This window comes from Mastigoproctus giganteus, chromosome 1 (genome assembly GCF_048544385.1).
Source record: "Mastigoproctus giganteus isolate SK-2022 chromosome 1, ASM4854438v1, whole genome shotgun sequence".
NCBI classification, from domain to species: Eukaryota; Metazoa; Arthropoda; class Arachnida; order Uropygi; family Thelyphonidae; genus Mastigoproctus; species Mastigoproctus giganteus.
This window is the reverse complement of record NC_143575.1, coordinates 254,426,188-254,454,161: the sequence shown is the minus strand read 5'-3', so window position 1 is coordinate 254,454,161 and position 27,974 is coordinate 254,426,188. Positions and strand designations below refer to the sequence as shown.

General features: G+C 37.3%; 1 protein-coding gene across 1 annotated transcript in view; it reads right to left on the bottom strand.

Annotated features, from left to right (window-relative positions):
* The window catches only part of LOC150091794 (phospholipid-transporting ATPase IF-like), a 438,958-nt gene that overhangs the window by 194,422 nt on the left and 216,562 nt on the right, over window positions 1-27,974 (bottom strand). The window contains exons 15-17 of the mRNA XM_090369752.1: window positions 17,753-17,856; window positions 8,200-8,313; window positions 4,431-4,553 (exon numbers count right to left, since the gene is read on the bottom strand). Coding sequence (XP_090225878.1) covers window positions 4,431-4,553; window positions 8,200-8,313; window positions 17,753-17,856 — 341 coding nt within the window. The remainder of the gene's footprint in view (window positions 1-4,430; window positions 4,554-8,199; window positions 8,314-17,752; window positions 17,857-27,974) is intronic.

The following is a 27,974-nucleotide window of genomic DNA, read 5'->3' as shown; positions in this document are numbered from 1 at the left end:
CGATTAATTCCTTGAATGCTTTCCACTTAGAATTTGCTGTTTGTAACATCATCATCAGTTGGTCCCACCATAGAATTTAAATACTGTCTCAGACCACCGCAGTCATCTTTACGAAAGCAAAAACCCTTCCCTTTACCCTTGATGGTAGTTACCTGATTGAGTAAATCCCACTTCACCACATTGTGATGAAGCCACGTAGTGGTTCCTTTATCACTGCCACGTAGTGGTTCCTTTATCTGCAGATTTTTAATGCATGAAGAATCACTACTGATAATCAGATCAAGAGTATTACTCCCTCTAGTTGTCTCCCGAACATGCTGATGTAGAAAACAATCATCTAATAAATCCACAAAAGTCTGACTAGTGTGTGAGTGACCAACCCACAAATTCCAGTCAATTTCTGGGAAATTAAAATCCTCCATTATAAGACACTGATTTACTGGCCCACTCTATTTCTCTGCACAATTCCTCATTATACTCATCAGATTCATTAAGCCTATAACACACTCCTACTCTCATTTTTCCTTTCCCAGTGCTTATGTCACACCAAACAGACTCATCATTGCATTGTCTACCAACATCAATTGGATGCACTTCCTTAGATTTTATGTTTCTCAACTAACAGCATAATCCCCTCCTCCCTTCCTGTGCTGTCTATCCTTTCTGTACACATTGTACTCCCCAAATTCCAATTCTGCACTGCTTATGTCTCTGTGACACCATGTCTCTGATATCCTAACAATATCTGTATTTGATGTCTTGACTAGCACTTCAAGCTCATCGAATTTATTAACTTAACATTACTCCTAACTTTGGTGTACATGCACCTATTTCTGCTCTTAGTTACCCTAACGGAGGACTGTATTTACTTGTTCCTCTATGACTCCCAGCAGTCATGGAAATCCCCATTGCCTTGCTTTCCAGGATGTTGGTCAATTGCATTTCAATAGAAGCAGTACAAGAATCACTTTCACCTCTGCCAGCGGCTACTGTTAATCTATTAGTCCATGTATCCCCCCCAAGCTAGCAGTTTTCTGACCCACCTAACTCTGCCTTGATAGCATCAGCAAATATTCTTGCACCCATTCTATTTAAGTGTATCCCATCCCTGTAGAAGCAGTCTCTCCTGTTAACAAGCACAGACCAGGCTAAGAAAAATTCTATCCCTTGAGCCTTGCACAATCTCTCCAGGGCTGAATTGATCAACAAGGTTCTCATCACATACTCTCTCCCATCATGTATGGGCAGAATTGCAGACACTTTCAAATTCAACCCTAACTTACAGCTTTTATTTAGCATTGACTTGTACTTGTTAAGTAATTGCACCGGTCTCCTGCTCTTAATATCATTAGTGCCAACTTTGTGCCCTTAAAATATGATATCTGCTCTACAACATCATCAACCTTTGCCCCTGGAAGACATACCCCTGGTCCTGTTCTATCTATCCTTTTTGCACAATATGTTCCCCGTTTCTGTGACAATAGAGTCACCTACAACAACTAGTTCCTTTGGGACTAGTGCATTCTGCCTTGGGGGTTGCTGCTGTGTTGCAAGATGTGCAACCTCTAGCATTGATGTGGGCTGCTGAGAGCTTGATGGGCCCTCAATTTAAATCCTTCGAGGACATCCGCCCTGTCCTTCAAGCTCTCATATAAGTCCATAACAATGCTGAGTTGGCGTCTGATTTCCTCACACTCCTTACATTGTGCATACACAGACATTCCCCCTGGCAATATCATGTCCCATTCCTGATTGCTCCACACACATCAAACAAGCAGTGCATTTCGATAGATTGTGATTCAGAGGACAAAGGTCCCCCCCCCCCGCAGTTCTCCCCTGAGCCACAGCACTTCCATTAGTTTGTCTTTTTAGTTTTATAAATACAAAAGAAAGGTGTATTTCCTTTCTTGGTATAAATCTTGCCTGTTTATTTAGAAGGAGCCTAAAATAAATAACTTTGAAAGAAAAGACTAGAAATCTCTTATACAACTCGTTTATAGAAAGGACGCTTTCAAATTGCTTTGGAAAATCGCTAGATCACTTTTCTTGGCACTCGCAGCCATGAATTCTGGTAGTGATTAGTTCTCCCCCCCCCAATATTTACAGATGTTCAAACACAAAGTAGTTGTAAGTTGGAAAACTGGTGACATAACATAAAAACATGCATACCAGTTATGCATTCTGGGTTTTCAGCAAGCAATCTCAGTTTTAATTCAATTTAAGTCACGCTTTCATTGACCAGCAAGCATCTGTAGAAATTGAGAGAGATACTTCTTTTAAAATTTTTATTGAAAAAAAATATGCAAAGAAACATGTTCCAAGTAAGCATTAATTAAGAAAAAATTACCATGTAACACTCATATTTTACAAACATGTATGGCTGAATTTTCTGGAAAAAATATTTGAATTTCCATTCACAAGATAATCAAGGCTGTGAGAAGATACACTGCCAAAACAAACATTGGAAACAGGGAGACCAATAAGCCCTCAAACCAATATTTACTTCCACCTAAAAAGGTAAAGATAAAAAAAAAAAAAAACTTAGCTGTTGCTCAACTTTTTACAAATGACTGTTCTATGCTTTGGCCAGATGGAATTAAAATTGAAAATGTTCTGTGTTCCTGACTAACACAGCTCCTTACACAAAGAAAGTTCAAAGAACTCTTAAAATTCTTTTCCCTCCATTGCTCTCCCTGACTTATTTTAATGCATACCCCCCACAGAATTACAGAGGAAGTATACAGCTGATGCTGACCTATTGGTGCCCAATAGCAAGAAAATATTTGTGAAATTCTATCACATCTCCAAGATATTCAAAGAAACTATACCTGGATTTGCACTTCCTCCTCAACTCATTCTGACTAGGTGAGGAAATTGATCTCTACTACACTCTGTTATGCAAAAAATTTTAACAAGACAAAAGACTATCAACAGTTTTTATGAAGATGATATATCTTCAGTATGCATAATGAAAAAACTACTGCCAAAAAAGTTAATACGACACTCCATCCAAATTCATTATGGCTTATTTTTCAAACTTACCAGGTGGCATCATATCATAGAAAATGAATGAGACTTTGATAAAACTTTTGCAAATAATTACTGATATTGTGGTTGAAATTGGCTGTGCCTGAGGAAACAAGAGTTGTGCTTAATGTGAAAAATATGATCGCATTTTCTGCTAACCAAAACTTAGAGAAAATAAAGAACACTGCTAAAGTTATTGAAACAAATTCCATTGAAAATGTAGCACGTTTACTCCAGAAAGTATGCTTCAGTCACCCTCGGTTGAAATAGAAAAATATTCTCTCTCACAAAACATGTTTTCTCTGATAGATGGCATGCCAAAGTTACATTTTTGAAAATTTGAAGAAAGTTCTTATTATATATAACAAGAAATGCTGTAATGGTATTTTGTGTATACAAAATATTTGTGTATTAAGGCTGGTTTAAAGTTTCAAATAATATTTTAAACTCTTATTTTGTTATTTGCTTTTCCTTTTTTTTTTTTATTATGACTGTTTAGTACATATTATATTATAAACTTTAGAATTCTGAAAGAGATATGAGGGAAAATGCTAATGACCATATGTAATAGAAACTTGACTTGTAAATACATATATACAGGTTGATTCACTACCAGTGCGACAAACTTGCAGGAGGTGTAGGGGGCACAAAGACGAATCGGAATCACATAGCATTGCAGGGTCCGAAATGCGTTCATCATGCGGTAGAGGACGTTGAACGGGAGGTCGCGTGAGCAGCGATCCCGCTGGAAGTCAGCACTTGTGAACCATTTCTGTTGAAGAAACCAAGTAGCAAAAGTCCTCCGGAGTAGATAATCCGCAGGCTCCAATGATTGGACGCGTTGCAGATGGTATGAACTCATTTGGTTTGTTGACAGTATCCTCTATACAGCGGATTAGGAAATACTCAATCGTTGGCCTATCGCTCGAGTACTCGTACTCGGATTGCCTTCTGCAAGATGTAGGACATTCTCCTCATTGTCTGGCGTCCTCGTTGTTTGTTCTCGATTCATCTTTCCTCTCGTGAAACAACCAGTCTCACGTAACCTTCTCATTATACGATTAAAATCATATGATGAGGAGCACGCCTGTGCGGGAAACGTTCCTGGTACAAACGCAGAGTGACGCGCCCGTTACAGTCCACAGCTCCATACGAGAGGTGCATGTCGGCCAGTTCAACGTTTGAATACTCTTCCATCCTACTGCCTTGGGAACCGGTTCACAAATGCTGACTTCCAGCAGGATCGCTGTTCACATGACCTCCCGTTCAATGTCCTCTACCACATGACGAAGGCATTTTGGACCCTGCAATGCTATGTGATTCCGATTCGTCTTTGTGCCCCCTACACCTCCTGCAAGTTTGTCGCACTGGTAGTGAATCACCCTGTATATGTAAATACATACCTTAATACCAGCATCTCTTAGTGCAGTTAAAGTTTCATATACTCCATCTTGAAGACGGTCTTCAACTGCTGTTGCCCCTAGGAGAGTAAGGTTTCTTTCTATGGAATCATACACCTCTGCTACCTGTTAAAATAGAATTTTAAATATAAAAGCAAGCTAACATATAGGAAAGCATTTTCTGTAACTTATTACAGTTGAAGCTCTTATAGTGATCTCTTTTAAACATCCTATGTGGTTGGTCAGTGCCAATTTCTCATTAACCTAAAGCTATTTTACATTCAGTACAACAACATTGAAAATAAAAGGATTTCTCTATAAAACCATAAATTTCTACCTCTTAATCTGAATTTTTACTTTTTTATTACAATATTTGCATTTAAAAATGACAGAATGCATGAAATATATTGAAGTAATTGATATCACCAAACAGTTTGGCATTCCTAAAAGTACTCTGTTTACTATTCTGAAAGATCAGAAAAAGAATGAGAGCTTAGAGAAATCTGCTGCACAGGGTAGGATTTGAGTATGAAAGGTGAAGTATCCAGATCTTGAGAAGACACTTTTGGAATGGCTAATGAAGATGCATACAAAAAAAAGTTCCCGTAGAAGGTAATCTTTTAAAAGCCAAGGCTGAATTGTTTCCACATCAAATGGATAAGAGGAATTTAAAAGTTCAGATGGACGGTTCCAGAAATTTAAGATTCGTCATGGCCTGTCATTCAAAAACGTGTGGTGAAAGTGCAGCCATGGACATTGATGCTACAATGGAATGGAAGGAAAATCATTTAAAAAAATGTTTTTCTGACATACTGACACCTTCAATTCTGATGAAACCGAACTTTTTTTTTAAATTGCTACCAGATAAAACACTTACATTTAAAGGCAAGAACTGTAGTGGCAGAAAAAAAAAGGCCAAACAATGGATTAATCTTCTCCTAGCAGCAAACATGTCTTGCACAGAGAAGCATCCTCTTTTAATTATTGGGAAAGCCAGACACCTTTAAAGGTTTGAAGACATTACTGACTATGTATCGAGCAAACCAAAAGGCATGTATGACATCATAAATCTATGAAGAATGGATCAGAGACTTATATTGCAGGTTGAGTGAGGAGAATTGCTGTTTGTGAATAACTGTACCCCTCACTGACAAGTAAATGACCTATGTGTAATCACTGTTGAGTACATATCACCAAGTATGATGTCAGTTATTCAGCCACTTCATCAAGGTGTAATTCAGTGTTTAAAAAAAATCTACCAAAGAATGCTATTAAATAAAATTGCACTATGTCTAAAAAGCAAAATTCAATGTGAAAGCGACATCCTGTGGGCCATGTGTTTCAGCATGGGATGAAGCTGATGAAAAAGTGATAGCCAACTGCTTCAAATATGCTGGATTTACTGTCTTGAATGATGCAATGTGTGAAGTTTCGCATGCTTCTTCCTCTATTAATTGCAAACAACAGTCTGATAATAGGAAAGAAATATCTGAGCATGCATTCCATCACCTAAACTTACAGGAGTTGAGCTTCAAAGATTATGTAGAAGTGGATGTGGACACTAAATGCTTCAGGATATGCACATGAAGAGGAACGCACTGTAGTTGAACAAGAAGTTTCAGTGAAAAATACTCATCAAGGATTAGAACTTGTATGTCAATTTTTTAAAGCCAATTTTTTAACTGTGAAAGTGAAATAACTGCTATCGCACATCTTCATAATTCTCTTTTAAAACATGTTCTACCATTGAAATAGCGTGTTTTGACAGATTAAAGTATGAAACAAATATCTTGATATGTATGTAGCCTAGGTAGTAAAATTTACAATTTCACTGTAACCTTACTGCACTCTACAACAATGCAAAATTTAGAATCATAATTTTCTTGTTTAATACTGTAGTTTTGTATTAGTAGAATTACATCAAATGTTCAAGCTTTTACTTATTTTGTTGGTGATTTTATGAATTATCTATATAACATCCTTCCTATATAAAACCGTTCTTCTCATTCCCCTGGGGGTCATTATATAGAGTTTCAACTACAATATTTACAATACTTAAATTATAAATAATAGCGAAAAATAAGGCACCAAAGAAATAAAGTTTTCAATAAACTAAAAATGCCAATTTTCATTATTATCTGTAATATTACAGCAAATGAAGTCAGAAGAAGTGCTTATAAAAGAAGTGGTTATAAGAGGGGGAATATTCCATTACACAAGTGTTTAGTGTGAGGGTAAAAACTCACTCAACTTATAGCACAGGCAGTTTTGAATGATTTGATTATATATTTTTTTATTGGTAAGTGCAAAACTTTGCTGTATAACACTAAAACCATTAGGGAATAGTTTTCTTATTATTCTTACATTTTATTTCATATTCTTATGTATTCTTTCTTAAGTTTTCTTACCCAGACATTGAATTTTTTGACTTGAGGCTCAACTGAATGAATGCAAAATGTTCTCTCAAATGAATTAGGTATGGCAAGGTTTATGCATGATTGGTTCCTTGCCTTTTGGCACCTGATCAGAAACATCTTTGATGTAAAGCTTATTTTTTTAAGTTTTGCACCTTTATGGTCAGATATGTTACTGTGGATGAAACATGGCTTCAACACTACCAACCAGAGTCAAAATTGCAATCAAAACAATGGAAACATGCTAATTCATCACTTCCAGAGAAGGTCAAGTCAACCCTATTGGCAGGCAAGGTCACCACGACATCTGTATTCTGGGATTCATAATTGAACATTATCTTCCAAAACGACAAACGACAATCAAGCAATACCTAACTAATTTAGTCTATACTAACTAAATAACATGATGCAATAAAGTAAGAGAGGCCAGAAAGCCGACTAAAGGTGTTTTGTTTCACAGAACAATGCATCTTTTATTATTATTATTATTATTAGCAATATGGCACAAGGAAGTCTGAGGCTTGTGCTGCACCAGCCAAAAAAAAAAATATTCCCCGAATTATCCTGAGAGAGAGAGAGAGAGAGAGAGAGAGAGAGAGAGAGAGAGAGAGAGAGAGAGAGAGAGAGAGAGAGAGAGAGAGCCAGAAGTAAAAAGGAATCACCAAAAAAAGAGAAGAATGATGATATCCAGCTCAGGACCCTGGTTTTGCCAAATGTGAGCATCTGGGGTTATTTACACATTGGCCGCAATTCATCAGACTTGTTATCCCACCTGCCATACTGCCAGACATAGCACATCTGATTTCCACCAATTCTTGAAACTAAAAAATTAAAAACAATTGGATAGGACGATGAGGTGAAAGTGGTTGTATTCTCCTCTTTTCAGGACATTCAAGAAAGTGACTACAAACTGGGATCATAGATCTGGAGCATCACTAGAAAAGTACTGAGTTAGGAGACTACTTCAAAAAATAGTGTAGAGTCAACATTAGTATGGAAGAAGTCTAACTTCTTCTATGCTAACCTAAAAATTCATCACACAATCCTCATATTTTAACGGAGTTAACTCAGTAGTAAGTGTGCAAGATAGAAAACAATGGTGCATTTTAAACACCAAAGAATGCAGTGTTTCCTCCCAAATTCAAACGACTGAACTTGGTAGCATGCACAAAAGGCAGTTCACAGAATGCTTAGAAAATGAGGATGATTATATAGAAAACCTGAGGCATAATATGTAAGATGTGGTATAAGATGTTGATTACATAATAAATTTTTCTAAACAAAACAGGCATTACGTTAAGACAGAATGACAAAACAAATTTATGTAAAATATCATTTAAAATTATTTACACAGCTACCTTTCTTTCACGGTCTGTCATCTGACTACGTGCTTCCAAGAGGTCTTGATTGAATTTATCTAATTCATCTTTAGTAAGCAACTTCTCTGCTATTACTAATGTACGTAATCCTTCCTGTCAATGAAAAATTATATTTAGAAAAGAATGTGTTAGACTAATTCAAAAACAATAAAAATTTTCAATAAATACTTCAAAGAGTCTTAATAAATCTCATGATAATGATTAATAAGATCTAAATCAGGAATAGGCAATTCTTGACTTAGACCACAGGCCAAAGGGTCCACAGAGTCTTTTTTATTGGGCCTGTGCTTTCAAAATAAATTGGTGTCAAGCCTGTAATAAAATTTAAACTTTCTGTGTCCACCTGATTTCTTGGCATCATAATCCATAACCCGCAAAATAACTTATGATTAACCACATGACAAATATTTCATCAGATTGACCATTGTGAAATATGTTCGGGTTAAAAAATCACATTGATAATGTAAGGGTTAAAGTCACATTAATATGATATTTTACTTCTTCATTTCTTGTGATGTAATAATTTAATATGTCGTGATTTTTTATAGATCTCTTCCAATTGTGTTAACTGCATTTCAGTTGTAATATTTCTAATAAAGAGTTTTAGTATTTTTTTAGACGATGATCCCTAACAAAAAAAGGTATTAGAATTATATAGATCTCTAGAATTGTGTATGATCTGAATACTGAGAAGGCAGATGATAACTGGTGATGCTGGACTTGAATTTCTGTAAATTATAACTTTCAAGAAATACATGTGTAGGAACGTTTTTTTTTTTTTTCAAAGAACAGACATACAAGGGATAAATGAGGAGGATTTAGTTAGGAGATTTACCAAGCTCAACAATGCAAGAGTGAAAAGTAAGAAACTAATATGTCAGCTTTATCATTAGATGCGGAAACAACACAATAGCCAATAGCCCTGGCAAAAGACCAGACTATCATCTGAGTAAAATCAATTTTTTGCACTCAGTCTTTTTCAAAATCAAGTTTGGATTAATTAATAACTTCTTTGCAAATGCTGCAAGCTTTAATGTAGACAAAAAATAAACCTAATAAATCTGGATACAAGCCAACTTGCAATATTGCAGTATCCTTATCTTAAACAGCCTTAGCACATTTATTATAAAACCATTATACAGTTAGATCAGGGATGACCAATCTGCAGAAAACTTGCCACAAGCAGCCCATGATGCTCCTGTCAGTGGCTCCGCTGATTGATTTGGGAAATATTAATGTAAAAAAGTATGCAACTGAATTTAAAAATCAGAAATAAAGAAAAATGCATAGTTTAAATTTTATTTTTATTGCTAGAAATTATGATATGGGGATTCAATGTGATGGGAGCCTATGGTTCATAGTTACTGCCTTTTAGCATAGGTAAGAATGGGAATTTTGTTATAATTGTGCATTAATAGTGTTTAGCATAAAATTCCTTTATGTAATTACCAAAAACATTTAGCGGTGCCAGGTGCAGATGGGTGTGGGGGATTATTGATTCTGGTAGTTTCTAGATCCCTCCCCAGGTGGTATGAGGCATTTTCCAACATAAGATATGACCCACTGCTGAAAAAAAAAAAAAAGGTTGAGCTTAGGGTGGAATGATAAATAAATAATTTCAGCATCTATCTGCTGCATGTGTTGAGAAGTGTATGTGTGAAAACTATACTAAAAATCAACTATTCTTACCTTCCATTTTTTTAAAGTTGTCTGTTAGACATTAACTGATTAAGATTGCTTCAAAAAGAATGTTGTTGCAAACTCTGCCCTCTTCAGAAATGTTGAGTCAAAGTTTTGTTTAGAACAATGACCCTGCTGCCTAGACTTGATTGCCAGGAGTACTTACAAAGCTTCACCAGAAAGAGATCTGAACTAGTTTTTCTTCTTAACTTTCTGAAAGTCAAGCTTCCTTGTACACTTGTCACTTTCTCAACTAAGGATCACTGTACATCAATTCTTTCTTCTTTCATTATTATGAAGAACTGATACAGCAAAATATCTATTTCTCTGTCTGCAATGATAATGAGAAGTACCCCTCCCTCACTTTTTTTGGCAACTCAGTACTTATGAATTCTGTTTGGAGCCTGAAGACTATTGACAGCTGTAAGGAAACATGCTTTGGTCTTAGGAATTCATAATAGAAAGTCAGCTGGCTGCCAAACAAGTCCATGATCTATCAAATTTACTCATAAAGCCATACAGCTTCTGCTAAAAGTGCAGTAAATATTTGAGGTTGTAATGCTTCATTGGATCATAACACACAAAATCACTTTAACAGCACAATGTTTATTGAACAGAAAATTTTTTACCATATATATATATATATATAAAAAACACTTATGGCAAAGTTTTCCATGAATGCTGTAGTGTATCACCTAATCAGTTTAATCATCCATCAATACATTTTGACATTCATTAGCATTAGAAGAGGCATACAATGCAAGAAATCAAGCTTAGGCAGTATCAGCCAAAAAAAAAAAAAAAAAATCTCTCATTTCAACCCTCCATTCATTCCAAATGCCTGTCTAGCTCAGGCTTAAATTTATTTAGGCTATCAACTTCCACAAAAAAAGATGGAAATCTGTTCCACCAATCAAATACCTGCTGGCTAAAGGCAAATTTCCGCACATCTATTCTACAACTGTCCTTCCTCAATTTGAATCTGTGCTCCCCCAGGTTCTTAATCTGAGCAAGAGGAAGAATCTCATCAGCATTCAGCTTGCTCAACCCATTCAAGGCCTTATACACCTCAATCAGATCACCTTGTAGGTGCCTACTCTCCAGGCACTGCAATTTGCAGAACTCAAGCCTTTCTTGGTAAGAGCACCCTTTTGTTCCCCCTCACCAATCTTGTTGCCCTTCTTTGTACTCGTTCAAGCAACTCTACAACCTTCCTAAAATGAAGCCTCCAGATCTGTACACAGTACTCTAGGTCTGGCCTGACCATTGCCTTGTATAATCACTTTCCTGTCCCTGCTAGCAAAATTCCTATATACAAAGGGTACTAGGAAAGTTTTGCAATATGACCCAACAATGAATCACAGGAAGCTGCTTGTTGCTGCATGTTGAGACATGTTCATACGTGCATAGTAGCCGCCGCGCCAAGTCGATGGGCTCAGTTATTCATTAGTAGTGAGAGTGTAAAGTGCTTGCGATGGCATCGTGGTCACGAAATGAGATAGGGACAGTTTTGCGGTATAATTTCGTGCGTGGTTTAACCATAGACCAGTGCTTAGAAGAAATGACTCTGCACTAGATGATGATTGTCCACATCGTACAACGATATTCAGGTGGTATAGAGAATTCCAAAGGGGAAATTTCACTCTGGAGGATTATGAGAGGCCGGGAAGGCCACGAACGTCAGTTACGGCGGAAAACATTACTGCTGTGAGGAAAATGCTTGACGAAAACAGGCGAGTGACCTACCAACAGATAGAGGATACTTTGGGGCCTAAATGCACCAGCAATTCGTTCGATTCTGCAAGATCATTTGCACGTGAAGAAACTTTTTTCTCTCTGGGTGCCGCATCAACTGACTGAAGAGCAGATGACACGACGTGTGACGGTGCCGGGAGATGTTAAAAAAGTTTGATAAGGGACAATCTCGGTATGTGAACAACATCGTGACAGGTGACGAGACTTGGCTGTACTATTACGATCTGCCGACCAAGGCTCAAAACAAAGTTTGGGTCTTTGATGATGACGATACACCCGTAATTGTCAGAAAATCCCGATCTGTAAAGAAGAAAATGATAGCTGTATTTTTCAAATCGAGTGGAATTGTGGAACGTGTCGTTTTGGACACGCAGAAGACAGTCACAGCTAAGTGGTATACTGAACAATGCCTGCCTAAAGTCATTGGATCTATGAAGAACCTGCGGCCAAAGTCAAGAATGGACACCTGGTACCTCCATCACGATAATGCTGCAGCTCACCGCGCCAAAGCCTGCACCAAATATTTGACCACGACAGGACTGAAACTTCTCGAGCACCCTCCCTACAGTCCAGACCTTGCTCCCTGCGACTTTGCACTGTTCCCGCATGTGAAAATGAAGCTAAAAGGGAGGCGGTTTTCCAGTGATGAGGACCTTTTACGGGCTTGGGACAACGAGTGTGCTTTACTCCCTAGTGAAACTTGGCAGAACTGGTTTAAAGATTGGTTTCGGAGGATGGAGAGGTGTATTGAATGTAGAGGAAATTACTTTGAAAAAATTAAATAAACAAAGCTGTATTGCAAAACTTTCCTAGTACCCTTTGTATCATTGACAAGACTCCATTGACCTGCCCTGGAAGCCCATCTACACTGTTCAGCGAACTTCATATTTGACTGCACAATTACCCCCAGATATTTTTCACTTTCCACTTCCCTGAGTGTAGTACCACACAGTTGATACATTTCTCTTTGATTATTGCTACCCATATGCAGTACTTGGCATTTGTCAAGGTTAAACTTCAGTTGCCACTTCTCAGCCCATTTGCCCAACTTATCTAGATACAGTTGGAGTAGTATACTGTCTTTACTGTCGTTAACAACCCTACCAACCTTTGTATCATCTGCAAACTTGCAATATCATTGATAAATATACAAAACAACAATGGGCCTAACACCGAACAATGGGGAACTCCACTAATAACATTTGTCCACGAAAAGCAGTGTCCATTGATTACCACTCCTGTCATCTCCAACTCAACCATTTCATTATCTATTGTAGCAACTTACCCTTAATGCCATACCTCTCCAATTTGTATACCAGTCTTCAATGTGCAACAGTATCAAAAGTTTTCCTGAAATTCAAGTATATGATATCAAAATTATTTTTGGCATTCAGTTCCTTTGTGACCACATCGTAGTATCCAATCAAATGGTTAGACAAAACCTCCCTTTAACAAACACATGCTGTGTCTTAACTATTACTGCAGTCTTGTCTAGATGATCCTGCAATGCTTCTTTAACAGTAATTCCATTATTTTCCCCAAAACACAAGTTAAACTAACATGTCTATAGTTACTTGTCACCTTTTCAACCCCCTTTGTGAATTGGTGCTACATTTGCACACCTCCAGTCCATGAGGACCTCCCCTGAGTCCAAGGAAGCTCTCATAATTATGGCTAAGGGTTTACTTACTTCCTTTGCTGCCTCCTTTAATATAACTCGATAGATCCCGTCTACCCCAGGTGCCGTTTTTATGTTTAACTTCAACAATTTCTCCACCACTTTGCTCTCAGTTATTACAAAATCACTTAGCTCACTGTTCGAGTTTGATAAACTTGTGGCACTTCCCTTATTGAATATCTCCTCATGTGTGAACGTAGATGCAAAATACTCATTCAGTTTATCAACTACTGAGCATGATCATCAATAGTCAACCTATCTATGTTAAGTGGACCAATCTGATTTATCCCTTTCCTTATAGCATTTTAGCATTAGCATAGGCATTTGATGCAAGAAAGCAAGCTTATGCAGCATCAGCCAAAAAAAAAAAAAAAACCCACTTCACCCCTCTGTTCGTTCAAAATACCTGTCCAGCTGAGCCTTAAACTTATTTAGGCTATCAACCTCCACTACGAGGGATGGAAGTCTGTTCCACCAACCAACCACCCGCTGGCTAAAGGCAAATTTCCGCACGTCTATCCTACATCTGTCTTTCCTCAATTTGAATTTATGCCCTCTCAGGTGATTATTCTGAGCAAGAAGAAGAATCCCATCAGCATTGAGCATGCTCAAACCATTCAAGGCTTTATACACCTCTATCAGATCACCTCGCTGGTGCCTAGTCTCCAGACACTGTAATTTGCAAAACTTAAGCCTTTCTTCGTAAGAGCACCCCTTTGTTCCATTCACTAATCTTGTTGCCCTTCTCTACTCATTCCAGCAGCTCTACATCCTTCTTGAAATGAGGCCTCCAGGGCTGTATACAGTACTCTAGGTGTGGCCTGACCATTGCCTTATACAAGGGAATAATCACCTCCTTATCCCTGCTGGAAAAATTCCTGTATATCATTGACAATACTCCATGAGCTACTCTTGCAGCCCGTCTGCACTGCTCAGAGAACTTCATATCTGCCTGCACAACCACCCCCAGGTCCCTTTCATTCTCTACCACTGTCAGTGTAGTACCACAGATTTGATACGTTGCTCTGGGGTTGCTGTTTCCCATATGTAGTACTTTACATTTGTCAATGTTAAACTTCATTTGCCACCTCTCAGCCCATCTGCTCAACCTTTCCAGATCCTCTTGCAGCAGCATAGTGTCAGTAGTGTCCTTGACAACCCTGCCAACCTTTGTATAGTCTGCAAACTTGGACATTAAGCTTGATATAACCATCATCAATATCATTTATAAATACAGAAAACAATAATGGACCCAACACTGAGCCCTGAGGGACTCCACTAATAACATTAGTCCACGATGAGCAGTGCCCATTGATTACCACTCTCTGTCTTCTCCCCCTCAACCACCCCTTTATCTATAGCAGCAATTTTCCTCCAATGTCACACTGCTCCAATTTGTGTAGCAGTCTTCCACGTGCAACAGTATCAAAAGCCTTTCTAAGATCCAAGTATATAATATCAAAGCTATTCCCTGCATCCAGTTCTTTTGTGACTGCATCATAGTATCCAATCAAATTGGTCAGGCAAGACTTCCCCTTAACAAAGCCATGCTGTGTCCGAGCTATAACTGAAGTCTTGTCTAAATGATCCTGCAGTGCTTCTTTAACCAGTGCCTCCATTAATTTTCCTGGAACAGAAGTTAAGCTCACAGGTCTATAATTACTTGTGTCAGCCTTTGATCCTCCATTGTGAATTGGGGTCACATTTGCACATTTCCAGTCTATGGGTACCTCCCCTGAGTCCAAGGAAGCTCTCATAATTATGACTAAGGGTTTGCTTACTTCCTTTGCTGCCTCCTTTAATATAACTGGATAGATCCCATCTACCCCGGGTGCCTTTCTTGTGTTTATCTTCAACAGTTTCTCCTCCACTTTACTCCCAGTTATTTCAAGATTCTGTAGCTTACTGCTAGAGTTGAATACACCTCTGGCATTCCCCTCGCTGAATAACTCCTCATGTGTGAATGTCGATGCAAAATATTCATTTAGTTTGTTAGCTACCTGAGCAGGATCATCAACAGCTGACCCATCAATATCAAGTGGACCAATCTGATTCATCCCCTTCCTTCTAGAGTTTACATAAGTAAAGAACTCTTTGCTGTTTTTCTTTGCATCCCTTGCCAAGGATTTCTCGTAATCTGCCTTCGCCTGCCTAACCTCCTTTGTAACTTGGTTGCATATCAACTTGCATATCAACTTGTAGAGTTTACATAAATAAAGAACTCTGCTGTTTTTCTTTGCATCCTTTGCTAAGATTTCTCGTAATCTGCCTTCGCTTGCCTAACCTCTTTTGTGACTTGATTGCAGACTAGTTTATATCTGCCATAGGCTTCTGTGTCACCTGATACTTTATATGCATCCCATACATTTTTCTTCTCTGCTACGAGCCTCATTAGTTCATCTGACTTCCATTTAGGCCTAAACTTTTAACAGTATTTCTTATTTGGAATTAAAAGCCTAGTAGCCTCCAAAATTAAGTTCCTTCCCATTTTGAATTCAACGATGGTAACATAAACAGTTGACCCCACTGCACATAATTTAAAACTGTCTGAGACCCCTATAGTCACCTTCACGAAAGGAAAAGCCCTTCCCTTTAGCCTTGATGGTAGTTACATCTTTAAGTAATTCCCACATCAGTACATTGTGATCACTGTCCCCCAGTGGTTTCTTTATCTGCAAATTCTTAATTCATGAATAATCACTGCTGATAATCAGATGTCAATCGAACATGTAGAAAACAGTCATCCAATAAATCCACAAAAGTCTTGCTAGTGTGAAAGTAACCAATCCACAAGTTCCAGTCAATATCTGGAAAGTTAAAATCCCCCATTACATGACACTCTGATTGACTGGCCCACTATTTCTCTGCACAACTGCTCATTATACTCATCAGATTCATTAGGCTTGTAACACACACCTACTCTCATTTTTCCTTTCCCAGTGCTTATGTCACACCAAACAGACTCAACATTGCATTGTCCACCAACATCAACTGAATACATTTCCTTAGATTTTATGTGTTTCTTAACTAACAGCATAACCCCTCCTCCCTCCCTGTCCTGTCTATCCTTTCTGTACACATTGTACTCTCAAAATTCCAATTCTGCACTGCTTATGTCTGTGTGACACCATGTCTCTGATATCCCAACATTATTTGCCTTTAATGTCTTCACTAGCACTTTAAGCTCATCAAATTTATTAACTATACTCCTAGAATTGGTGTACATGAAGTATACATGCACCTGTTTCTACTCTTAGTTACCATAACACAGCCCATGTATTTAATTGTTCCACTATGACTCCCAGCAGTCTTGGAACTCTGCATTGCCTTGCTTTCCAGGCTGCTGCTCATTCTAATAGAAGCAGTACAAGAATCACTTTTGCCTCTGCCTGCAGCCACTGTTAACATTTTATTCTGTGTATCCCCCCCCCCAAGCTAGTAGTTTTCTGACCCACCTAACACTGTCTCGATAGCATCAGCAAATATTCTTGCACCCTTTTTATTTAAGTGTATCCCATTCACGTAGAAGCAGTCTCTCCTGTCAACAAGCACAGACCAGGCTGAAAAAAATTCTACCCCTTGAGCCTTGCACAATCTTTCCAGGGCCGAATTGATCGACAAGGTTTGCATCATATACTCCCTCTTATCATGTCTGGGCAGAATTTATAATTCTTGATATAATATGCTTGTAATTGTCTCTCAATGGTCTTTTATAATTGTGTTTGACAAGGATGGTGGTCTTTATTTATTTGTTGAGAGAGAGGATGGTGTTTTGGCTTCTAGATTACTGGCAAGGCAAGGTCAGAGGAGTTACCATTCCGTAACATTTATTTTCTTTAATGAATATTTTCTTATTTTAATTTTATTTACTTTCTTGAACTCTTTTATATTGGTTTCTAAATTAAGAGAACGTATCATCCCAAGGCCATACTGTACATGTTGTACTGGAAAGGAAAAACTTGCAGAATGGTAGGGTTGTTTTTTTTTTTTTTTTTTAATGGGAAGAGCTATATTATGTCAAATTATATGATGTAAGTCATTGAGAAAACAGATTTTGCTCAACAAAACTTCATTAAATAAAAGAATTTTCAGGAAGTCTTCCAGGAATAATAACACACCACCTTACAAAGTAACGTGTCATCATTTACATGGAAATCAACTGAAAAAGAATACAATATTTTTATTATTCAACATTATAATTTGGATAAAATTTTCTCATTATGTAACATTTCATTACAGGTATTACTCATTTATTTTGTTAAATGAAAGCTACCTATAATAAAAATATATTCAGCATTTAAAATGTAACAAAATTTCAGTTGATTACAATGTACTATACACCCATAGTAATAATTTATTATTTAATAAAAAAAAAAAAAAAAAAAAGGAAATATTTGAGTGTTCCCATATAAGCTATACCATGGCATACTCATTCACATGTTGTAGGGTAACATCTATTGGTCCATCTACACATCTTTCCAGCACTGATGATTCTGCACCTTTACACCAGAAATATAAGGTTCCTAGAAATGGTTAAAAATTTTTATAATTCAAGAAACAGACCAATTAAAATCAGCATTTTTTAAATTCAAGAAAGAGACAAATTAATTTCGGCATTTGTTAAATTCAAGAAACAGACTAATTAATATTTAAAATATCCCTATTAAAAAGATGAAATAAATGATTAAAAAAAAAAAAAAAAAAGATGAAAAGCATATGTGAATGAAAACACTTCTTAGCATACTTCCAGTAAAAAAAAATTACTGGAATAAAACTTCAATCCTTTTCTCAGTAATAAATAATAACAAAAATACAGTAGAACCCGGATAAGAAGTTTTCCAAGCTTTAGAACATCTTACGAGGAAAAACTTCTTAAAAGGGAAAATGATCCAAGGGTATGAAATATTAATTACACAAATAAAAATGAAAAGATACACATACATAACTTACAGATTGTTTTTAAGTACTATTTCTGGATTTATAAATATTTTACTCTGTCTATGGGAAACATTTTTAAACTGAGGATTTCTAATTGCTTAACATTCTGTTCATTGAACTCATTACCAAGTTGGAAGAATGAGTTCCTTTGGAGTTTAAACTTACCTTAAAAGGTCACAATTACAATAAGACAGAGCAACAATCCACTAAGTAATTCAGAACTATTCAGAACCATCACAACTTAATGGGAATTGCTTCACATGGTTGAAATATCCAATTATATGAGTTATCGAAGATTTATACGAAGCATCCAATTATACGAGTTATCGAAGTATTATACGAATTATACAAAGTATCCAATTAACCAATCGTAATTATGAATATCGATGAAAACAATTGCAATATGTCATTCCATTATATCAAAATGTTTATACTAAAAAGGTTTTAGCACTGAAAGCCTCTGACTACAGAAAATTCACCAATCGAACAATTAGTGCATTGCTATGCACTAACTTGTTCGATTAGTGAATTTTCTTTTCAGTTCGTAGAGATTCATTTCAGTTTATAGTAAATTATATCTCCAAATAGGCCTACAAGGCTAGGACAATTCATATTGAACAATTAGACTTTACACCAGCCGGTATTCAAATAAACAAATTTCAATCCTGCAACAAAAACACTTTATTTACAATAAAATACAATAAAATTACAAGCATGTAAAATGAAATGAAATGAAATGAAATAAAATAAAATGAAATATATAGTAATCTAAAACTGATGTGATTTAATTTACAATAAAATAAAAAAATATATATAAAATAAAATATGATGATAAAAGCAATAAAAACAGTTAATAAAATACCATAACAACTGTAGCTTTCGGAGACAGCGGTCTCCTTTCTCAACAGCATATTTCTGCTGTGTGGCACATCCTTAAATAGCAGATCCATGACACTCGTCACATGGTTCCTCGGGAATATGGCTGGAATTTCCCATTTATGCACCAGAACCGGAAATGGCTCGGGAGTGCGCTAGCTGAAACCGTTCATCTCGCCCAAGAACAATGGTTTCAAAGAGGGGATTGTAAGCGTACACCCTTGTCTCTATTAATGGAATTGCTAGCTGCCCCAATACATAAATTCTCAAGCCATTTACGGTCCCAGAACTCCTGTTCATGACCCGTGATGACAGCATCCTCCGGGGAGATTTGATGTTGCTTCTCTCAGAAGTGTTCTGCCACGGCAGACTTCCCATAGTTTGCAGACTTTATTGCATTCATATGCCCCCCCCCCAGATGGTCTTTCAGTCGTCGCCCCGTCTCACCTACATAACACACCCCACAATCCGGGCATTTAATTTCGTATACCACCCCACTGTTGGCTTCTTTTGTTATGGGGTCTTTGACACAAGATATCACTGTGTACAACCTCCGCCCCGGGAGTTGCACACAGCGTATCTGGCACCCCCGAATTATTCGTGCAATGTGGTCTGAAAGGCCCGGATAGTAGGGAATGTATGCAGTGCTCACAGGGGCAAACGGCTCAGTACGGGTGGACTCCGCTCCTCTAATAATTCTGTCCAACACCCTCTGGGGGTAGCCGCATTTCTTGATGCCTGCCGTGACACGAATAATTTCATTATCTCTGTCCTCGGAGATGCTACAGTGGGACCACACCCTATCTACTAAAGCCTTGACAATACTACCCTTGTGTTGGTTGGCTTGTGCAGAGGTATAATGAGTATATTGACCTCGGCGCATGGGCTTTCTAAACACCTTGGTCTTGAGCCTACAACCATCCCTAATAACCAACATGTCAAGGAATGGTAGGGTTTCCTCTGCTTCCACCTTCGAAGTAAATTTAATAAAAGAGGAGAAGCTATTAAGTACATCAAGTATCTGATCCTCCCTCCCCTTTTGTATAATGGTGAATGTGTCATCAACAAATCTTTTCCATTTATGCATGGAAAATTCCGAACCTTCAAAAATTCTAACTTCCAACTCTTCCATAGCTAAATTAGTCACTATGGCACTAATGGGGGAACCCATGGCTATGCCATGGACCTGCTTATACATGACATCTTGGAAAACCATGGTGGTACTGGATAAACAAAACTCCACACCCTCACAAATATCATTAACACTAAGCGGAGACCTAGTACTTAACAAAACATCCTTTTCTAATGCCATTCTAACACATTGGACTCCGAATTTAATAGGGATACAAGTGAACAATGATGTAACATTGCTATTTGTTTATTTGAATACCGGCTGGTGTAAAGTCTAATTGTTCAATATTATAGTAAATTACCAACTGAAGTACGTGAAATAGCATTAATTCTGTTATATCTCATATTGTGAATGCCATAACAATGAGTTGCCCTGACATTGAACTACCTTGAATAAGCAATGCTTTGACAGTGGATTCTCGAATAGGCAACAACCCGGCAGTGGATTCTCGAATAGGCAACAACCCGACAGTGGCTTCTCAATAGATACTACCACCACCCAGGGGTGCTGGTCTCCTCCACTGGTGAAGCATTGTATATTTCAGGTAGTGCTATATGGGGGCAACTCGTTGAGAAGGCACTCACAATATGAGAAATAACAAAAACAATGCCATTTTGCCTACTTCAGTGATTTACTATGAACTAAAATAATGCTTTTTCTTAACTTGTTCGATTACTAAAATGCTTATATTTTTTAATATAAAAATAAAGAATATCTATATTTAAAAATAAAGTGGGGAAACAGCAATATAATAATACACCGTGTATTCTTTATCACTAAATTTTTTGTGGAAAAACATTTTATTTGGGGGAAAGTTGTGGGAAAATAATACATTACAATATACAGAGTTGAAATTGGGACTTAAGAAACCAAACCTAGTAGAGGGGAAAGCTTCTTATGCGAGAATTTCTTATCTGGGTTCTACTGTATAGTTAAAATTACCATATAAGCTTAATATTCAGTTGTGACTAAACACCACACATTAAAGTCTAAAATTACAAATGAAACTGAAAAGTATAAAAATACTTATGCGCATTACAAACATGCTGTCTGCAAATGCTGCAAAAAGACAATTGTTCTGAATCCTTAGGCAGAAAGAACAACTGGATTGCTCTTTTTATCTCATTAAATATTAAATCAAAATTAAAGTAAAACTGAAGAATTATTTCAATTATCTTTTACTTATCGTTATGTCTGTTTATCAGTGCAATAAAAACTCATAAGTATACTACTAGAAAATAATCAGGGAGTTCTGTGCATGCTTAATAGAGTAAGAAGAATAAACATTGTAAACTAGATTAATACCTAGCTTAATAACATTACCATACAAGTAATGGTGTCATTATTTAAATGGTGAACTTTCTGTAATGAACATAAATGAAATGAAAAGGACAAAACAAAACATATCACGTTTCCCCTCCCATTTTTTCATAACTTTCTGAATTTCACATATGTGATGCAAGAAAATCCCATCTACTTCCTTGATGTCCAAATTTTGTTAAAAACATGAAGCAATTTGTGAAAAGCATAGGATTACCTTGTCCCTTTATGTGCTTATTTCAGTCTGCATAAGAAAATGTTATGGCTATATATCTCAACAAACAGACATAACATGACTTTTTTCTTTTTTTTTTTTTTTTTTTTACAGTTGTCTGCATATTGTACTACTTTCAAATGACTATGGTGTTCTACCATTTGTTTAAAGGACAAAACACTGCTGTAATAGTCTGGTTCAGGACTTGCTGCTTATCTCATAAAAAAGAAGGTGGCCTCTAGTGACAACTGTGGCAAAATAGTGAAAATGTTATTCAATGTGAACTAACATGCTAAATATGGTCTATGTCTCTTAATTCATTTCTTTGACATTTCGCCTAAGTATTATCTAATTCTTCTTTAAATATAAACCAACTGTTCCATGAAGTAAAACTGTGACACAGAGGTTACCTAATATTAACAAAATTGAGTTTATTTTTTAAAGATTATTAATAACTATCTTTATATTACCATATTATAGGCCAATCTCATTATTAAAGCAAACGATCTCCATCTTTTCAGAAATACAGTTCACAATACTCAAGATGGTCTCCTTCAAACAGCAGAATAATCCCTATTAAATACTCTATAAAGGGAAGTCAATAAGTATTTATCCTCACCTAGAAATATTTGAGTTTGGCTGGTAATTTCAATCTTCTATATGCAGCTACATTTTAGAGTTACACATTCGTCCCATCTGTGGATAAGCTCTTTCAGGCTTTTTTGAATAGAACTCCTCACTTTGAGCAGAAAACCAAGATTCTTCATTAATTACCTCCTCATAAGTCTGAAATCTGTGGGCTCTGTATGGTTTCTTCATTTTGGGGAAGCATAAGGAGGCTGAAGGCAATGTGAAAGCAATCTTGTGAGCAGGAGAACTGTTAGCTAGGAATACTTTTGGACAGTTTTCCACATCTCTTCAACTTGACAGCTATTCTTAACATTCCCAAGAAGTTTCTGTAATACACTCCAGTAATACTGTTGCCTTTTGGGAGGTAATCTATAAGGAAGATTCCTTTAGAGTCCCAGAAGACTGGCAACATGACCGTCCTGGCAGACAATTGAACTTTGGCATTATTCAGGGATTGGTGAAAATGAATGTTTCCATTGTTTGCTCATCTGTTTTGTTTCTGGGTCATAGTGATGTAATCAGCATTCATCCATCTTCTTCAAAGCCCTTACTCCTAAGATTACCCAATTCCCTTGCCCAATTAAAATACTAACTTTGTAAAGAAGTAACTTATAACCTACACATCACACACAAACTTAAAAAAGTAATGGAAGAATTGAAGGATGGTATGCATGAAGGAGTGACTAAGAATGAGTGAGGAAGGATGCAAGTAACAAATGTGAATGTGCGAGCAAAGGATCTTTATCTGAGACTGAACAGATGATCCTGCCTTTCCCTGCTCCTGCTAGCTGATCTCCAACTCCCAACAGGCATACAGCTTGATATTCCTAAGAGTTAAATGAAAATAGCTGTAACTACAAAGTAAAAATCCTTACTAAAAGATAGCTTATTTTTTAAATATGCAATATTTCAGAATAGAGACAACCAAAGATAAGATAAAAAAAATAATAAAACAGATATAGAACAAAAAATTTAACATTTTAAGACTGAGACCACAGCTGAATACACAAACATAATACAGGCTCAATGGGAAGATGAATTTGACCCTGGTGTTTAGCATTCAATACACTAGCACTATGATTACCTCCATTTATCATCCCACTTGTGCCTGTTAAGCAGATGCTGTCACACAGCATGTGAAGTTCCTGGCCTTATTGCAAATCATGAGCAATAAATCTAATGATAACAATACTTTCTTTTTTTTAAAACTAATAGGACTTTTCAGCCACATACACTGAGTGGACAGAAATCATGGGATACCTAACTTGTAACAGGTAGGCCCACCTTTCGCCCAGATAAGGGAAGTCACATGGTGAGGCACTGAGTTCACGAAAGCATTCCATAGGTATTTCCATCCGTGCTTGTTGCACCGCTGTCCATAATTCTGTCACATTCCTGGGTGGAGGATCCAAAGCTTGAATGGATCTTTCCACAGCATCCCAAAGATGCTCCACAGGGTTCATGTCTGGTGAAAGGGGAGGCCATTCCATGGTAGTAAAATCCTTCAGAATGCTCTTTGAACCATGTTCTAGTCACCATGGATCTATGGGGAGATGCACTGCCCTGCTGGAAGAGTCCATTGTCCTGTAGGTGCATGATAACCATGAAGGGATGCAGATAGTCTGCAAAGATGGACACATAACCAGGACTGTTCAGAGATGCATCTAGACGTACCAGAGGTCCCAACGTGTGGCAGTTGAACACACCTCAGACCATTACCAACCATCCATCTGCCTGAACAGTTCCTTGTTGACATGACAGATGCATAGCTTTATGCAGTTTCTGTCAGATAAGATACGCACTCTCCTGTCTGCTCGAAATAACCGGAAATGGGACACATCAGACTAGGAGACCCATCTCCAATCATTCAAGGTCCAGTGCCAATGCTCTTTTGTCCAGTTGAGGCATAGAGTCCTGTGTTGTGGTGTTAGCAATGGGACTCTGGCGGGTTGGCGGTTCCCATAACTTATTGCAGCTAATGATCACCTGATGGTCTTGGTGAAGACGTTTCTGGCACCTCCGTCATTGAAGTTAACAGTAACTTGTACCACTGTCCCTCTCTGTTTTGGCTGAAACAATGCGAGACAGACGTTGATGGCCACATTCATTCACTACCTTTCTCTGCCCAAGTGCTGTCCATGATGAGATGTGATTCCGGAAATGGCGTATTCCCAATACACTCTTGATACTGTCAAACGGGGATAGTGCAATTTCTGTACCACCTTTGCGATAGAGTGACCCATGCATCAGGTACCCACTATCATCCCTCTTTCAAAGTCTGCTAACTCACAACGTTTATACTTAGTGATATATAATTACCATCTATATGAATGTAGTGTACCTATATACCTGCCAAGTGGGAGGTTCGTCAACTAGCAAGAGGGGTTACAGCATCACATTGCCCAGGAAGCAGGTATTCCATGAATTCTGTCCATTCAGCATATGGGTAGAAGTAACTCAAGAGAAACCATGTGGTATTATACTCAGGGAAGTGGAGAATGAAAAAGACCTGGAGGTAATTGTGTAGTCAGATATGAGGTTCTCTGAACAGTACAGATGGGCTGTCAGAGCAGGTATAAATTCCTATATATCATTGTAGGTCAATGATATATAGGAATTTTGCTAACAGGGATAAGGAGGTGATTGCCCCCTTGTATAAGGCAATGGTCAAGCCACACCTTGAGTACTGCGTAGAGGTCTGGAGGCCTCATTTTAGGAAGGTTGTAGAGTTGCTAGGAGTACAGAGAAGAGCAACAAGATTGGTGAGAGGAACAAGGGGGGGGGGGTGCTCTTACCAAGAGAGGCTTAAGTTCTGCAAGTTGTAGTATCTGGAGACTAGGCACTTATGAGATGATCTGACTGAGGTGTATAAGGCCTTGAATGGTTTGAGCAGGCTCAATGCTGATGGAATCCTTCCACTTGCTCAGATTAAGAACCTGATGGGACATAGATTCAAATTGAGGAAAGACAGTTGTAGAATAGATGTGAAGAAGTTTGCCTTTAACCAGTGGGTAGTTTATTGCTGGAACAGACTTCCATCTGTTGTTCTGGAAGTTGATAACTTAAATAAATTTAAGGCTGAACTAGACAAACAATTGGAATGATTGGATAGGTGAAATGGGAAGGGTTTTTTTTTTTCTTTTTTTGGCTGATGCTGTATAAGCTTGCTTTCTTACATCATATGCCTCAACTAATGCTAATACCATGATTAAACAACAGTATTTTTCATAACAACAATAATTAGGTGCAATATGGCCAAAGCTGCTTTAGCACAAAAAAAAATTCAGACAAACAACAGTTAAGACAACATGTAATGGGGAGTGTCGACAAAGCTCGATCTCTCACCAGCTACCTTTACGGTCTCTATCCTAATCTAATCCCAACTTCAATCACCTTCCCTTCTTTTTAGGCATGGCTTCCTCTGGAATACCAGGGTCTCAGTGGGTAATCCAGTACGAAATAGAGTACCAGTGAATGGTGCAGACAGCCCATCCCATTGCAAGGACCAGTGAATTTCCAGGCACAACTTTCTGATGGTCAGTTGCTTAGTGGCCCCCTCACACAACACACAAACCCTTACACAATATGCATAACTAGCTATGCAGGGATGCTATAACACAGATGACATTGGTAGATTGTAGGGCAATGCATGGAAACCATCTAGACAGAAACACATGCATACATATACACATGTGGCTTGATAAACAACAAATAGGCATAACTTTATGACTACAGCTCCTATTAGTTTTGATCTGATTAAAGTTGTGATCTTCCCCCAAGCATATTTAGATGGATTGAACATCATTGAGGTATTTCAAATGGGATAATCACCTGTAACTATGGTAAGGTGGCTATTCCAAATGTGGTTTGCATTACACTGGCAATGTAGACCACAGTTTGTTTGTTTGTTTGTTTGTTATTTGGTTTTTAGGAGCATTTGCAACTAAGGCCATATTGCTCTGGGATATGCAGTGGTCATTCCCTGACCTTTCCGCATCCTCCGTATTTGGTGGTGACGGGCTCGAACCCTGGTCTAATCAAGAAGCGTGTGCTACGCACTGCTGCTCCTTCTCACCCAGCTACGGAGGTGCCATGTAGACCACAGTGGAGACCTTAATAAATCTATGGAAGATGTAGGTAGAGGACACCTGGTTAACTGTTTTAATTTTTTTCTATTACTTGGAATGGTAATAGAAATTTTAAACCGTCTAATACACTTTCAAGGTAGAAGATTACACAGATTGTTCCATGCCCATTCTTCCCATAGAATATTCTTTAAGTTTAAAAAAAAAAAAAAAAAAAAGCACGATTGTACAATAACTTTTGTCATTTTGCAATTGCGTACATGTTATTTAAGTAGTATCATACTGCCCATTGAATTGTCAGAGAACATGGGTTGTTATAAATGCAATATTATTTTTGGTCCCAGACAACTGAATTATATTAAAGAGTTGATGCACTTTTAATACAGTGCAAACTCATTATAACATTGGTATAGGGGAATAACTTGAACATATGCATTAAGAAAAGCTCATTACAGCCAAAAATAAAATTTAACTAGCTTTTCCCAAATTTTTTAAACATAAATGCATAATGCTTAAAGGCAAAATATTAAGCAAGTATATAAAAATGCTTGCTTAATATTTCACACTGTTTTTTTTTTTTTTTTGTTTCTTCAGTTTTACTATTTGCTGTCAGTGGACAAAATGGGTTAAATGTTTTAAATAGCAAATGCACTGTTTTGTTGTTGTTGTTCCCCCCCCCATACTTAAAAAATTAAATTTCCAAATTGTCAATTTCTTATAATTCTCCCATACTTACAAATGAAACATGTTTATAGAGAATCCAATCTACAAAGAAGAACCAACAAAGAACAACTCAGCCACATTATCTAACAGCTACTTTTACTGAGTGGTCATATGCAAAGGAACGAAAAAAAAAAAAAAACTTTTTTGTACTCAGGAAGTTGAGATGTCGGTACTCAAGGTGTCCCTTGAGTACCAACATCTCAAAAATCATCTTCCACAGAAAATACTACAACACAAGTGGATTACATTCTGGATTAGACTACGGGACCCCTCCCCCTTGCCCATGGATATACTTTGGGCTAAAAACAACACAAGTGAATTTTAAAACAGTGCAGCATAATTATGGAGAAACTGAAGCCCATAGTAGTAACTTATAAAAATATAGAAACTGTTCATCAATTCATGCAACTTTGCTTTATGCCTTTAGCAGTTTTTGCATTCTAAATGTTATTTCATGCTTGAAAAGAATGTCACATGCTGCTGTTTGCAAAAATTTATAATCAAAACATTTTCTTCTAAAATAAATAGCTTGCAAGCATTCCGTGTAAACATTTCACTGATGTATTTTTTTATTTAATTTTTAACTGAGATGAAACAGAAAAGAAACTGAACATCTACAGTAATTACTTTTGGTTAATTACTATTGTTTATAAAAATGTAATTGTCTCATTGTAGGAATATACCACAGAAGAAAATACAATAACTCAGCGGGGAACATACTTT